Below are 15,000 nucleotides of genomic sequence, written 5' to 3' on the forward strand. Positions count from 1 at the left end.
TGTCTCGCTCAAGGACACTTAAGGGAGCATGTAAATTACAAAACAACGGTTATTATGAGCTGGGTCTTTTTTGACAAACCTCTCCTGAAGTAAATATATAGTATTATGAATTATCCAGTATTCTTAAATATTCAGTATTTGTCAGAATTACCTGAGCTGTGAGATAAAAGGCAGACACTGTAGGAAACTCCTCACTTCACTCTCTTCATGTGAGCAGTCCATCAGCTTCACTTGTTTCTTCTCTGGTTGGAGTTTCATCACTTCCAGGAGGATGGAGGTCTTTCTCTCTGAGAGGTCTATGGACCAGACTGAAGGAGCTGACTGGAGAACTGACTGTAATGATGGAAGGAGACTCAGACCTGTTTCAGTCTCACAGTCCTTCAGGTGGGAGTACAGATCCAGCAGGAAACCACTCTGATATGTGGGATCATTCTTATTTAAAGGGAATGTTTTGTATGAGCACACTGATGATAACAGCTCCAGCATCTTCTCTCCTCTCTGTTCTCTCTCTGCTGCTGCACAGAACAGAGTCCCAAAGAACTTGATTCCTTCTGAATGATTTAACCAGTGATGATAAATACTGAAATAATAAAAGGAAACATTTAGTGATTTGATTTCATCTGCATGAATACAACAAGTCACTACTGATGGACTCCATCTTGTACATGTCTGTACTGTAGACAATCTAATGACATTTTGACTGAACATCATGTCTGGACTTTTACTGACTCACAACACAAACACTCATCCTGTCTCTGAACTTACTGCAGGTTTGCTTCCTACTGGTTTAGTTCACATCATATCATTTGATTTCATGTATGAGATTTGAGTGTAAAATAAATTCACAATATATAAATATAAATAGTGGAACAACAGCAGCGAGACAGAAGTTATACAACACAACTAAATGTTGATAATTCAGAGGACTGACATCTTTTTTTAATTCATTCAAGTTTAAAATTACTGTGAAATTAAAAGAAATGTTTGTTATTTAATGAGTCAAAGAATATTTTTTTATATTTTCAGGGTTTATTTTCAATCTGCTAAGATGTAAATAAAATAAAGCCAACATCAGTTTTACCTGCAGGTTATTTCATTTGTGTATGATGTGTTTTTATTTCTGTAAGAGGAGGTATTATCAGGACTGAGCTACATTGTTCTTATTATTAATATTCACATCCTTTATTATTCTCATACAGGCAGAAGACTGTGACATGTTTCCAGACTTGTTGCAGTTAAATACTTCACATAAAAAACTGTGTCCCTCTGAAATGTGGTAGGGTTGACATATAAAGAGGCACACAATAAAGACTTAATCATAAAAGTATAACTCTGTACTTCATTACTTGAGTAAATGTTCACAGTAGTTACTTTCCACCACTGGTAACTGAGTCTAATTGTGGATCAGTTGTAGCTGTGGTGGGTTTGCTGTCTACAGCTTCTGTCATTAGTAGTTATTTAACCTGCTGTTAAGCACACACTGTGCTATAGAGGCTTCTTGTGTTTCTGACTGCCACTGTCTGTTCACACAGTCTGTGCTGTAAGTCCTACTAGGACCCCAACTCACTGTAGAAAACTAAGACACGTGGAGGACGTCACCAGCTGTCCAAACAAGACTGATGACAAAGACATATCAGAGGAATATTGTTAATAGTATAGTGATGTTAGAATGTATGCATCATTGAACATTAGTTTAACCCTATTTAGAAAGACACTCTTCATATGAAGAGATAAATCATGTAACTTAAAATGACCTTACCTGAGCTGTGAGATAAAAGGCAGACACTGTAGGAAACTCCTCACTTCACTCTCTTCATGTGAGCAGTCTCTCAGCTTCACTTGTTTCTTCTCTGGTTGGAGTTTCATCACTTCCAGGAGGATGGAGGTCTTTCTCTCTGAGAGGTCTATGGACCAGACTGAAGGAACTGACTGGAGAACTGACTGTAATGATGGAAGGAGACTCAGACCTGTTTCAGTCTCACAGTCCTTCAGGTGGGAGTACAGATCCAGCAGGAAACCACTCTGATATATCTGATCATCATCATCATATAAAGGGAATGTTTTGTATGAGCACACTGATGATAACAGCTCCAGCATCTTCTCTCCTCTCTGTTCTCTCTCTGCTGCTGCACAGAACAGATTCCCAAAGAACTTGATTTCTTCTGAACGATCTGACCAGAAAGGATCAATACTGAAATAATAAAAGGAAACATTTAGTGATTTGATTTCATCTGCATGAATACAACAAGTCACTACTGATGGACTCCATCTTGTACATGTCTGGACTGTAGACAATCTAATGACATTTTGACTGAACATCATGTCTGGACTTTTACTGACTCACAACACAAACACTCATCCTGTCTCTGAACTTACTGCAGGTTTGCTTCCTACTGGTTTAGTTCACTTCATATCATTTGATTTCATGTATGAGATTTGAGTGTAAAATAAATTCACAATATATAAATATAAATAGTGGAACAACAGCAGCGAGACAGAAGTTATACAACACAACTAAATGTTGATGATTCAGAGGACTGACATCTTTTTTTCATTCATTCATGTTTAAAATTACTGTGAAATCAAATTGAAAGAGATGTTTGTTATTTAATGTGTCAAAAGAATATTTTATGTTTCAAAGGTTTATTTTTGTGTTGTCTCAGAGCCACATTGTTCCATTCATATTATTCACTTCATTAAATTATTCTCATACAGGCAGAAGACTGATAACTGTGATGATAAATTATTACTGAACTGAGAAATTATATTCATCTTTATCTACATTATGTGTATTTGTGAATGACAATTAACTATTTTAGAAACACTGCAGATTATGAAACAGATTTTCTGACAAACCTCTGAAGAAGAAGCCACATGTTATAATTAAATATCCAGTATTTGTCAGTTACCTGAGCTGTGAGATAAAAGGCAGACACTGTAGGAAACTCCTCACTTCACTCTCTTCATGTGAGCAGTCCATCAGCTTCACTTGTTTCTTCTCTGGTTGGAGTTTCAGCACTTCCAGGAGGATGGAGAGCTTTGTCTCTGAGAGGTCTATGAACCAGACTGAAGAAGCTGACTGGAGAACTGACTGTAATGATGGAAGGAGACTCAGACCTGTTTCAGTCTCACAGTCCTTCAGGTGGGAGTACAGATCCAGCAGGAAATCACTCTGATATGTGAGATCATTCTTATTTAAAGGGAATGTTTTGTATGAGCACACTGATGATAACAGCTCCAGCATCTTCTCTCCTCTCTGTTCTCTCTCTGCTGCTGCACAGAACAGATTCCCAAAGAAATTGATTTCTTCTGAACGATCTGACCAGTCAGGATCAATACTGAAATAATAAAAGGAAACATTTAGTGATTTGATTTCATCTGCATGAATACAACAAGTCACTACTGATGGACTCCATCTTGTACATGTCTGTACTGTAGACAATCTAATGACAATTTGACTGAACATCATGTCTGGACTTTTACTGACTCACAACACAAACACTCATCCTGTCTCTGAACTTACTGCAGGTTTGCTTCCTACTGGTTTAGTTCACTTCATATCATTTGATTTCATGTATGAGATTTGAGTGTAAAATAAATTCACAATATATAAATATAAATAGTGGAACAACAGCAGCGAGACAGAAGTTATACAACACAACTAAATGTTGATGATTCAGAGGACTGACATCTTTTTTTAATTCATTCATGTTTAAAATTACTGTGAAATTAAAAGAAATGTTTGTTATTTAATGAGTCAAAGAATATTTTTTTATATTTTCAGGGTTTATTTTTAATTTGCTGAGATGTAAATAAAATAAAACCAACATCAGTTTTACCTGCAGGTTATTTCATTTGTGTATGATGTGTTTTTATTTCTGTAAGAGGAGGTATTAGCAGGACTGAGCTACATTGTTCTTATTATTAATATTCACATCCTTTATTATTCTCATACAGGCAGAAGACTGTGACATGTTTCCAGACTTGTTGCAGTTAAATACTTCACATAAAAAGCTGTGTCCCTCTGAAATGTGGTAGGGTTGACATATAAAGAGGCACACAATAAAGACTTAATCATAAAAGTATAACTCTGTACTTCATTACTTGAGTAAATGTTCACAGTAGTTACTTTCCACCACTGGTAACTGAGTCTAATTGTGGATCAGTTGTAGCTGTGGTGGGTTTGCTGTCTACAGCTTCTGTCATTAGTAGTTATTTAACCTGCTGTTAAGCACACACTGTGCTATAGAGGCTTCTTGTGTTTCTGACTGCCACTGTCTGTTCACACAGTCTGTGCTGTAAGTCCTACTAGGACCCCAACTCACTGTAGAAAACTAAGACACGTGGAGGACGTCACCAGCTGTCCAAACAAGACTGATGACAAAGACATATCAGAGGAATATTGTTAATAGTATGGTGATGTTAGAATGTATGCATCACTGAACATTAGTTTAACCCTATTTAGAAAGACACTCTTCATATGAAGCGATAAATCATGGAACGTAAAATGACCTTACCTGAGCTGTGAGATAAAAGGCAGACACTGTAGGAAACTCCTCACTTCACTCTCTTCATGTGAGCAGTCTCTAAGCTTCACTTGTTTCTTCTCTGGTTGGAGTTTCAGCACTTCCAGGAGGATGGAGGTCTTTCTCTCTGAGAGGTCTATGGACCAGACTGAAGGAGCTGACTGGAGAACTGACTGTAATGACGGAAGGAGACTTAGACCTGTTTCAGTCTCACAGTCCTTCAGGTGGGAGTACAGATCCAGCAGGAAATCACTCTGATATGTGGGATCATTCTTATTTAAAGGGAATGTTTTGTATGAGCACACTGATGATAACAGTTCCAGCATCTTCTCTCCTCTCTGTTCTCTCTCTGCTGCTGCACAGAACAGAGTCCCAAAGAACTTGATTCCTTTAGAACGATCTGACCGGTGATGATCAATACTGAAATAATAAAAGGAAACATTTAGCGATTTGATTTCATCTGCATGAATACAACAAGTCACTACTGATGGACTCCATCTTGTACATGTCTGTACTGTAGACAATCTAATGACATTTTGACTGAACATCATGTCTGGACTTTTACTGACTCACAACACAAACACTCATCCTGTCTCTGAACTTACTGCTGGTTTGCTTCCTACTGGTTTAGTTCACTTCATATCATTTGATTTCATGTATGAGATTTGAGTGTAAAATAAATTCACAATATATAAATATAAATAGTGGAACAACAGCAGCGAGACAGAAGTTATACAACACAACTAAATGTTGATGATTCAGAGGACTGACATCTTTTTTGAATTCATTCATGTTTAAAATTACTGTGAAATTAAAAGAAATGTTTGTTATTTAATGAGTCAAAGAATATTTTTTTATATTTTCAGGGTTTATTTTTAATCTGCTGAGATGTAAATAAAATAAAACCAACATCAGTTTTACCTGCAGGTTATTTCATTTGTGTATGATGTGTTTTTATTTCTGTAAGAGGAGGTATTATCAGGACTGAGCTACATTGTTCTTATTATTAATATTCACATCCTTTATTATTCTCATACAGGCAGAAGACTGTGACATGTTTCCAGACTTGTTGCAGTTAAATACTTCACATAAAAAGCTGTGTCCCTCTGAAATGTGGTAGGGTTGACATATAAAGAGGCACACAATAAAGACTTAATCATAAAAGTATAACTCTGTACTTCATTACTTGAGTAAATGTTCACAGTAGTTACTTTCCACCACTGGTAACTGAGTCTAATTGTGGATCAGTTGTAGTTGTGGTGGGTTTGCTGTCTACAGCTTCTGTCATTAGTAGTTATTTAACCTGCTGTTAAGCACACACTGTGCTATAGAGGCTTCTTGTGTTTCTGACTGCCACTGTCTGTTCACACAGTCTGTGCTGTAAGTCCTACTAGGACCCCAACTCACTGTAGAAAACTAAGACACGTGGAGGAAGTCACCAGCTGTCCAAACAAGACTGATGACAAAGACATATCAGAGGAATATTGTTAATAGTATGGTGATGTTAGAATGTATGCATCACTGAACATTAGTTTAACCCTATTTAGAAACACACTCTTCATATGAAGAGATAAATCATGGAACGTAAAATGACCTTACCTGAGCTGTGAGATAAAAGGCAGACACTGTAGGAAACTCCTCACTTCACTCTCTTCATGTGAGCAGTCTCTCAGCTTCACTTGTTTCTTCTCTGGTTGGAGTTTCAGCACTTCCAGGAGGATGGAGGTCTTTCTCTCTGAGAGGTCTATGGACCAGACTGAAGGAGCTGACTGGAGAACTGACTGTAATGACGGAAGGAGACTCAGACCTGTTTCAGTCTCACAGTCCTTCAGGTGGGAGTACAGATCCAGCAGGAAACCACTCTGATATGTGGGATCATTCTTATTTAAAGGGAATGTTTTGTATGAGCACACTGATGATAACAGCTCCAGCATTTTCTCTCCTCTCTGTTCTCTCTCTGCTGCTGCACAGAACAGAGTCCCAAAGAACTTGATTCCTTCTGAATGATTTAACCAGTGATGATAAATACTGAAATAATAAAAGGAAACATTTAGTGATTTGATGTAATCTGCATGAATACAACAAGTCACTACTGATGGACTCCATCTTGTACATGTCTGTACTGTAGACAATCTAATGACATTTTGACTGAACATCATGTCTGGACTTTTACTGACTCACAACACAAACACTCATCCTGTCTCTGAACTTACTGCAGGTTTGCTTCCTACTGGTTTAGTTCACTTCATATCATTTGATTTCATGTATGAGATTTGAGTGTAAAATAAATTCACAATATATGGGGTGACCGTGGCTAAGTGGAGAGCAGGGCTGCCTTTCAATCAGAGGGTCAGCGGTTCGATCCCCGGCTCCTGCGCTACTAGTTTCATGTTCATGTGTCCTTGAATAAGACACTTAACCCCAAAATTCAGTGTCTTGCTGCGTCTACGGTGTGTAGATAGATACTGAATTGTAAGTCGCTTTGGATAAAAGCGTCTGCTAAATGACCGGAATGAATGTAATGTGATGTATAAATATAAATAGTGGAACAACAACAGCCGCTAGACAGAAGTTATACAACACAACTAAATGTTGATGATTCAGAGGACTGACATCTTTTTTCAATTCATTCAAGTTTAAAATTATTGTGAAATGAAATTGAAAGAGTTGCTTCCTGTTTAATGTACGTAAACAATATGTTTTAATGTTTTCAGGGTTTATTTTTAATCTGTTGAGATTTAAATAAAATAAAGCCAACATCAGTTTTACCTGCAGGTTCTTTCATTGGTGTATGATGTGTTTTTATTTCTGTAAGAGGAGGTATTAGCAGGACTGAGCTACATCGTTCTTATTATTAATATTCACATCCTTTATTATTCTCATACAGGCAGAAGACTGTGACATGTTTCCAGACTTGTTGCAGTTAAATACTTCACATAAAAAGCTGTGCGCTCCCAAACTCTTTGCTCTGCTTTACTGGTTTGGTCAGACAGAGACCTTCATGAAGACAAGTTAGCTTTACTGACGGTGATGTTTCATATTGAACGTCAGACGACTGAAAGCATGAGTGAGTGGTTTGGCACGAGGTGCACTGGAGTAAGAGCACGAAAATACTGACACTGGTTATTTATTGAATGGAGATGTACTTCTGAATGAAGAATCCATTCTGAATCACAACACCAAAAATCTGACTGAAGCGTTTTAGTACTGTAGCTGGTCGTGGAGAAGTAAATATGATCCACTTTAGTTTAAAAACTGTTGGGTTGTTTAATCTATCATAAAAACTCAGGTTTTATCAAATCATGTAACGTAAAATGACCTTACCTGAGCTGTGAGATAAAAGGCAGACACTGTAGGAAACTCCTCACTTCACTCTCTTCATGTGAGCAGCCTCTCAGCTTCACTTGTTTCTTATCTGGTTGGAGTTTCAGCACTTCCAGGAGGATGGAGGTCTTTCTCTCTGAGAGGTCTATGGACCAGACTGAAGGAACTGACTGTAATGATGGAAGGAGACTCAGACCTTTTTTAGGATCATAAGAGTACAGGTCCAGGAGGAAATCGCACCATCTCTCTTTCAAAGGGAATGTTTTGTATGAGCACACTGATGATAACAGCTCCAGCATCTTCTCTCCTCTCTGTCCTCTCTCTGCTGCTGCACAGAACAGAGTCCCGAAGAACCGGATTTCTTCTGAAGGTTTTGTTGACTGAGGCACAAAACTGAAATAACGTGGATAAAAAAAAAAAACATGATAAATGCTTTTCAATAAAATAGAACTAAAACTTTTCTCTGTGAACTGCAGAAACAAATCTTTTATAATTTAATCTGCACACAAACTGAAAATAGACGAGACGGCTTCTAGTGACCAGAGAAATAATGAAGGAGGTAACCAGTTACCTGAGATGTGAGATAAAAGGCAGACACTGTAGGAAACTCCTCACTTCACTCTCTTCATGTGAGCAGACCATCAGCTTCACTTGTTTCTTCTCTGGTTGGAGTTTCAGCACTTCCAGGAGGATGGAGGTCTTTCTCTCTGAGAGGTCTATGGACCAGACTGAAGGAGCTGACTGGAGAACTGACTGTAATGATGGAAGGAGACACAGACCTGTTTCAGTCTCACAGTCCTTCAGGTGGGAGTACAGATCCAGCAGGAAATCACTCTGATATGTGGGATCATTCTTATTTAAAGGGAATGTTTCATATGAGCACACTGATGATAACAGCTCCAGCATCTTCTCTCCTCTCTGTTCTCTCTCTGCTGCTGCACAGAACAGATTCCCAAAGAAATTGATTTCTTCTGAACGATCTGACCAGAAAGGATCAATACTGAAATAATAAAAGGAAACATTTAGTGATTTGATTTCATCTGCATGAATACAACAAGTCACTACTGATGGACTCCATCTTGTACATGTCTGGACTGTAGACAATCTAATGACATTTTGACTGAACATCATGTCTGGACTTTTACTGACTCACAACACAAACACTCATCCTGTCTCTGAACTTACTGCAGGTTTGCTTCCTACTGGTTTAGTTCACTTCATATCATTTGATTTCATGTATGAGATTTGAGTGTAAAATAAATTCACAATATATAAATATAAATAGTGGAACAACAGCAGCGAGACAGAAGTTATACAACACAACTAAATGTTGATGATTCAGAGGACTGACATCTTTTTTTCATTCATTGATGTTTAAAATTACTGTGAAATTAAAAGAAATGTTTGTTATTTAATGAGTCAAAGAATATTTTATTATATTTTCAGGGTTTATTTTTAAATCTACTGAGATGTAAATAAAATAAAGCCAACATCAGTTTTACCTGCAGGTTCTTTCATTTGTGTATGATGTGTTTTTATTTCTGTAAGAGGAGGTATTAGCAGGACTGAGCTACATCGTTCTTATTATTAATATTCACATCCTTTATTATTCTCATACAGGCAGAAGACTGTGACATGTTTCCAGACTTGTTGCAGTTAAATACTTCACATAAAAAGCTGTGCGCTCCCAAACTCTTTGCTCTGCTTTACTGGTTTGGTCAGACAGAGACCTTCATGAAGACAAGTTAGCTTTACTGACGGTGATGTTTCATATTGAACGTCAGACGACTAAAAGCATGAGTGAGTGGTTTGGCACGAGGTGCACTGGTTATTAATTGAATGGAGATCTACTTCTGAATGAAGAATCCATTCTGAATCACAACACCAAAAATCTGACTGAAGCGTTTTAGTACTGTAGCTGGTCGTGGAGAAGTAAATATGATCCACTTTAGTTTAAAAACTGTTGGGTTGTTTAATCTATAATAAAAACTCAGGTTTTATCAAATGATGCAAAGTAAAATGACCTTACCTGAGCTGTGAGATAAAAGGCAGACACTGTAGGAAACTCCTCACTTCACTCTCTTCATGTGAGCAGTCTATCAGCTCCACTTGTTTCTTCTCTGGTTGGAGTTTCAGCACTTCCAGGAGGATGGAGGTCTTTCTCTCTGAGAGGTCTATGGACCAGACTGAAGGAGCTGACTGGAGAACTGACTGTAATGATGGAAGGAGACTCAGACCTTTTTCAGGATCATAAGAGTACAGGTCCAGGAGGAAATCGCACCATCTCTCTTTCAAAGGGAATGTTTTGTATGAGCACACTGATGATAACAGCTCCAGCATCTTCTCTCCTCTCTGTTCTCTCTCTGCTGCTGCACAGAACAGAGTCCCGAAGAACCGGATTTCTTCTGAAGGTTTTGATGACTGAGGCACAAAACTGAAATAACGAGGATAAAAAAACAAACATGATAAATGCTTTTCAATAAAATAGAACTAAAACTTGTATATATATCCTTTATATCCTTTTACAAAAGGATCACATTTAAAGTTTGTGGAATCTGCATCATGTCAGAACAGAAGCTACATACCTGAGTGAGCTGATGTGTGGCAAAGCCTCCAAGAGAGACGTGCACAGACTCTGGCAGACTGGAGCTTCTCTCTCCCAGTGGAGGCAGACATTAACCTTGGTAGGAATCCTCTGCATGACTCTCACTGCTCTTTCAAACAGCTGTCTTTGACCCTCAACTGGAAGGTGCAACTGATTTCCATCAAGGCCAAGTAAGCTGATGTGGTCCATCTGCCCTTCACTTAGAAGCAAAACCCTCCACAGCTGCAGCAGCAGAGGGTCACACCTTTAATTTGAAGAATAATCAGAGACCACTTCCTCATTATTAATATAACCGAGTAGAGAAACAGTCAAGGATCATAAAAAAGTGTTTATGCACAGATGCTAGAAACTAAATTTAATTGATTTCTGTTATATTTCGTCATCCTCAATTTGTCTTGGATTAATTAATAAAAATGTGTGGTTACACATGAAGAACAGTTCAATTGTACTTAATTAGATGTGTTGTAACCTTACCAGTCATTTGACACCTAAAACACATGCTCACTCCTACCATTGGACGTTTTTAAGGCATCCAAATAGTTGTCTCATTCCTTGTTCTGATACCATGACGTCCTCAAGGTTCAGCGATATTTTCCTCTCCGTCGACTGAGCGACCACATAGGCCACAGCACAGCAGGGGAGAGGGTCCAGACTCTCTCCACTGAGATCCAGATGGTAGTCCAGCTTGTCCAGGAGGTACATGCATGCTTCAGGACACTGGGACTCATACAAGCACTGGCATAGGAACAGTGTGTCCACATCAAGCCCACTGTCGTCAGGACCAGCCTCATCTGTCTCACAAAATGTGTCGATCATTTCCTTAAAGAACCAGTTCGACGTATTCTTGAGCTCCTGAGCTGGATTCAGACACTTCATGAGACTCGGGCTCTTCACATTCAACAATCTACACATGAAAGGGATCAGATGTTTCATGTGTTTCTTCTCCTCAGTGAGGCATTGCTGAAACACATCCTTGATTTGATCTCGATCTGGATTCTTCAAGAGCCACAACGCTGCAAAAAACTCCTGCATGGTGTAATGGAGAAATGCATATGTGGTGGTTCTCTCCGTGGGGCCGACTTTGATAACGAGTGGATTCAGGAAGGAAAGGACACAGCTGTCTTCACAGGGACGTTCTGTCAAGTTCACCGTTTTTCCTTCAGTTGCATGAAATGCAACCTCAGCCAAAGATAGTATTTCATTCCACTTGGTGTTGATGAAGGAATTTAGATCTCTGTTTTTTGTTTGGCTGTTGATCTGAAGGCAATGGCGAACAATATTGATGTAGATGTCAGCTATACTGCACGGCTGTGGAGAGTCTTCTGGCGTCTCAGATGAAAAGCAGACAGACACCATCAGTGCATACATTGGGACATGGCAAAGAGTGAACAACTCCAAGTTGCTCAAAACCTTCTTCTGTTCCTCTCCAATCGTTGCAGATGAGTATGTTTTTATGGCCTGCTCATTAAAGCCTTTCACCTCCACTCTGACAAAGTCTTCAGAAGGGAAGTCTTCTTCATCATCCGGTCTCAAAGTCACAATGATCTTGGCCTCAGACAGTAGGTCCTTCTCTACAAGCCTCTTCACCACTGATGGATGGTCAGACAGATCTGTGATTCCATCAAAAATGAGCGTGACATTGCCAGAGTTGTTCTTTATGTCCTGTAAAACCTCTTCTTTGCCTTCATCTGGTTCACTGAACGCACCGAAGAGAAGATCCTCCAAGTTCTTGATGTCGGATTTTTCTCTCATGTCAAAGTAAAACATGTAATCAAGCTCCTCGTTGTCTCTTTCTGCCCACAGTTTCAACATTTGGTGAGTGACTGCTGTCTTTCCAATCCCAGGTTTACCAACCAACAGTATGTTTCTACCTGTCTTCAGCAGGTCACTGGGGGAAGTTTCTGCTTTGTTGTCTGGGATGTACGTCCTTAACTTTTTAGGGCGACTCTTCTTGCCTTTCTTGCTCTTGAAGTTCTTGACTTTAACTGGAGAAGAAATGTTTTGTGTGTCTAACACAAGTGACGTGTACGACAGATCGGGCTTATCGTTTCCTTCAAACAGATTTTTGTTTGCCGTCCAAAACTGATTTGATTTTTTTTGTGCTTTTGACTTCAACTTTGCTTGATATCTGTGGCACGGCCTTGGGCCTAAAATAAAAACAATAGTGAGTAAATAAATATACTATATATACATATATATATATACATATACATACATACATACATACATATATATAAAAAAAAATACTACAGCACAGTATTTACACGCACACACATTAAAGGGTAACTTTGGTATTTTTCAACCTGGAGCATATTTTCCCATGTTTGTGTCCAATTGACTAATGGGGACAATATTTTTTAATTGGTCCAGTACCAGAGAACCTTGGGGTTACCCAGATATGTCAGATATGTGTAGTGAATTAAAAACCACAATATTTAAAACCCCAATATATTTAGTATAAGTATAAAGTAGAAAATACTCAAATAAAATTTAAGTATCTCAAATTTGCACAGAAAATGTTTATTGACAGCTACAGTATATTTACTGTCCATTGTATTTGTTATTGTTGTTTTGTATCTTATGTGTTTAAAATAGATAAATGAAAATAAAGTGGAACAAATAGTTGTCACCGTCTACATGAATAGTATATGACTGTATGAAAATAATACACGAAAGGCATATTGTTTGTTTTCATTCTCTCCTTTCCTTTGGTAAAGGATGGTGCAGTGTATCCTCTGCTAAAGGAGATAAGAAAGGAAGCATTGAAGCACATTGACGGTGTGATCACATTACGGCCCTTTCAGCAGCTGACGCCTGCAGCGTTCTCTCTCAATACTAAACCAATTTAAAACACTGTTATTCCCATTAGTCACAAAAACATGGGAAAATAGGTTGAGAAATACCAAAGCTACATCAAATCAGCCCCATAAAGCTAAATAGTAAAGATGTTACACACTATCAGTTAGAACTGGGCTTTCACATACCTTTTAAGTAGCTTGTATCTGTTTGTGAGTCTTCGTTGAAGGGGAAGCAGCTGATCCAGTAGTGCAGGTCCTTCTCTAAGGTCCACTTTCTCGTCACGTCAACAATCCTGAGGAACTCGTAGCAGGCATCTTCCCCCGAGTTTATGACCGACTTCAGTATTTTTCTGCATTTATCGTAGTCAGTTCGCTCTGCCTCGATTACGCAAACTTCCTCATCACTCAAAACGCCTTTCTGATTCAAGTTCTCCAGAATCACTGAGAGATTCTTTAATTTTCCCACGAGAGATAGTCTGGCACTTTTGACGTAATCCAAGGCAGACTGTGTTGTACAAGCCATGTCTCCTTACTTCTGTGTGTTCTGCACAGGGATCCAACCTCAATGATCTGCAGAACAAAATAAAAGCTTACATAAAAAGTTCATTCCAACAATGATTCTGACTGTGATGCATGAACTATTATGTAAAACCTCTCAAATCTTTCAGAGCGTGTTGCATCACGCAGCTGATGCAACATTTAAACGTCTATCAACTCCAAGATGTCATTCTGAAGAATGTGCTTCCCAGAATAAGAGGGTGGGGAACCAAACATCCATGTCTTATATTTACAGATCTATCTCCACACTACATCTGTACTGTCTGCACAACAGGAGAAAGGCCTGGCTGAACCCGCTCCGTTTCTCAATGCTGTGCCTTTAACTGAAACATGCTTAAAGAAATCTGTGCCTGACTGACATGGAATCAAAATATATTCAGGGCAGGAGGAGTTGGCATCAATGTAAAATGGTGCTGCATGTTTAATTCATTAATTAGTGTTTCTCGACCCATTCATCTTAAGTCATTTGTTCTCACTGATTCTCTTTCAGCCTTGACAGTTTAGCTTCTATGCTTTCTCCCTACTTTGAGTTTGGAGAACGTGAACATCTTACAACCTCTAAAAGAAAACTTAACTCTCATTCTGTACTAATCACTTTCACCTTCCGCATCTTTTACTCTGCTGCAGTATTTACTGTTACTTTTATTATAGTAAGTAGCACACTTACACATACTAGTGGACCACACTGAACACATGCAGGCTGTATATCAGACACACTTACACAGAGGCCTCAAAGTTTCCCCTGATGATAGACTCCATCAGCTCTTCATTGCCTTTAGTTGTGATTCCCCTGATGACAAGAAAAAAGTTAAAGTAGCCTGAGATGAAAACACACTTTTTACCTCCTACGCACTTTTTTCAGGTGAAGAAAACAACCTCAGATGTTGTTTTAAGTATTTATTCTCTTAAAAGAAAACTAAGTATTGAACATCAACTAAACATAACACAGGACAGTGTTATTTTCAATTAACATGCTAATATACATTATTTAATACATGGGTATTAAATATGTATATATGTACATTATGTATATAATATACACACACAAACACACACACACACACACACATATACACACACACACACACACACACACACACATACACACACATACACACACACATACACACATATACATATACATATACACACACACACACACACACACACATATACATACACATATATA

At 38.4% G+C, this 15,000-nt stretch overlaps 1 protein-coding gene across 3 annotated transcripts in view; it reads right to left on the minus strand.

Annotated features, from left to right (window-relative positions):
* LOC137878906 (uncharacterized) overlaps positions 1–15,000 on the minus strand; it is a 29,599-nt gene that overhangs the window by 5,331 nt on the left and 9,268 nt on the right. For 2 of the 3 annotated variants that reach the window (XM_068719409.1, XM_068719411.1), the window contains 12 exons: positions 14,533–14,601; positions 13,440–13,823; positions 10,967–12,602; positions 10,436–10,699; positions 9,880–10,284; positions 8,422–8,850; positions 7,851–8,243; positions 6,126–6,554; positions 4,518–4,946; positions 2,910–3,338; positions 1,760–2,191; positions 152–580 (listed from right to left, as the gene is read on the minus strand). In XM_068719409.1, the coding sequence (XP_068575510.1) occupies positions 152–580; positions 1,760–2,191; positions 2,910–3,338; positions 4,518–4,946; positions 6,126–6,554; positions 7,851–8,243; positions 8,422–8,850; positions 9,880–10,284; positions 10,436–10,699; positions 10,967–12,602; positions 13,440–13,776 (5,612 nt within the window). In that variant the 5' untranslated portion in view covers positions 13,777–13,823; positions 14,533–14,601. The remainder of the gene's footprint in view (positions 1–151; positions 581–1,759; positions 2,192–2,909; positions 3,339–4,517; positions 4,947–6,125; positions 6,555–7,850; positions 8,244–8,421; positions 8,851–9,879; positions 10,285–10,435; positions 10,700–10,966; positions 12,603–13,439; positions 13,824–14,532; positions 14,602–15,000) is intronic. The other variant, XM_068719412.1, reaches the window with a different exon arrangement.

The sequence above is a fragment of the Cebidichthys violaceus genome, unplaced genomic scaffold (genome assembly GCF_023349555.1).
Source record: "Cebidichthys violaceus isolate CVI_PGR_0920_01 unplaced genomic scaffold, fCebVio1.0.p SCAF_24, whole genome shotgun sequence".
NCBI classification, from domain to species: Eukaryota; Metazoa; Chordata; class Actinopteri; order Perciformes; family Stichaeidae; genus Cebidichthys; species Cebidichthys violaceus.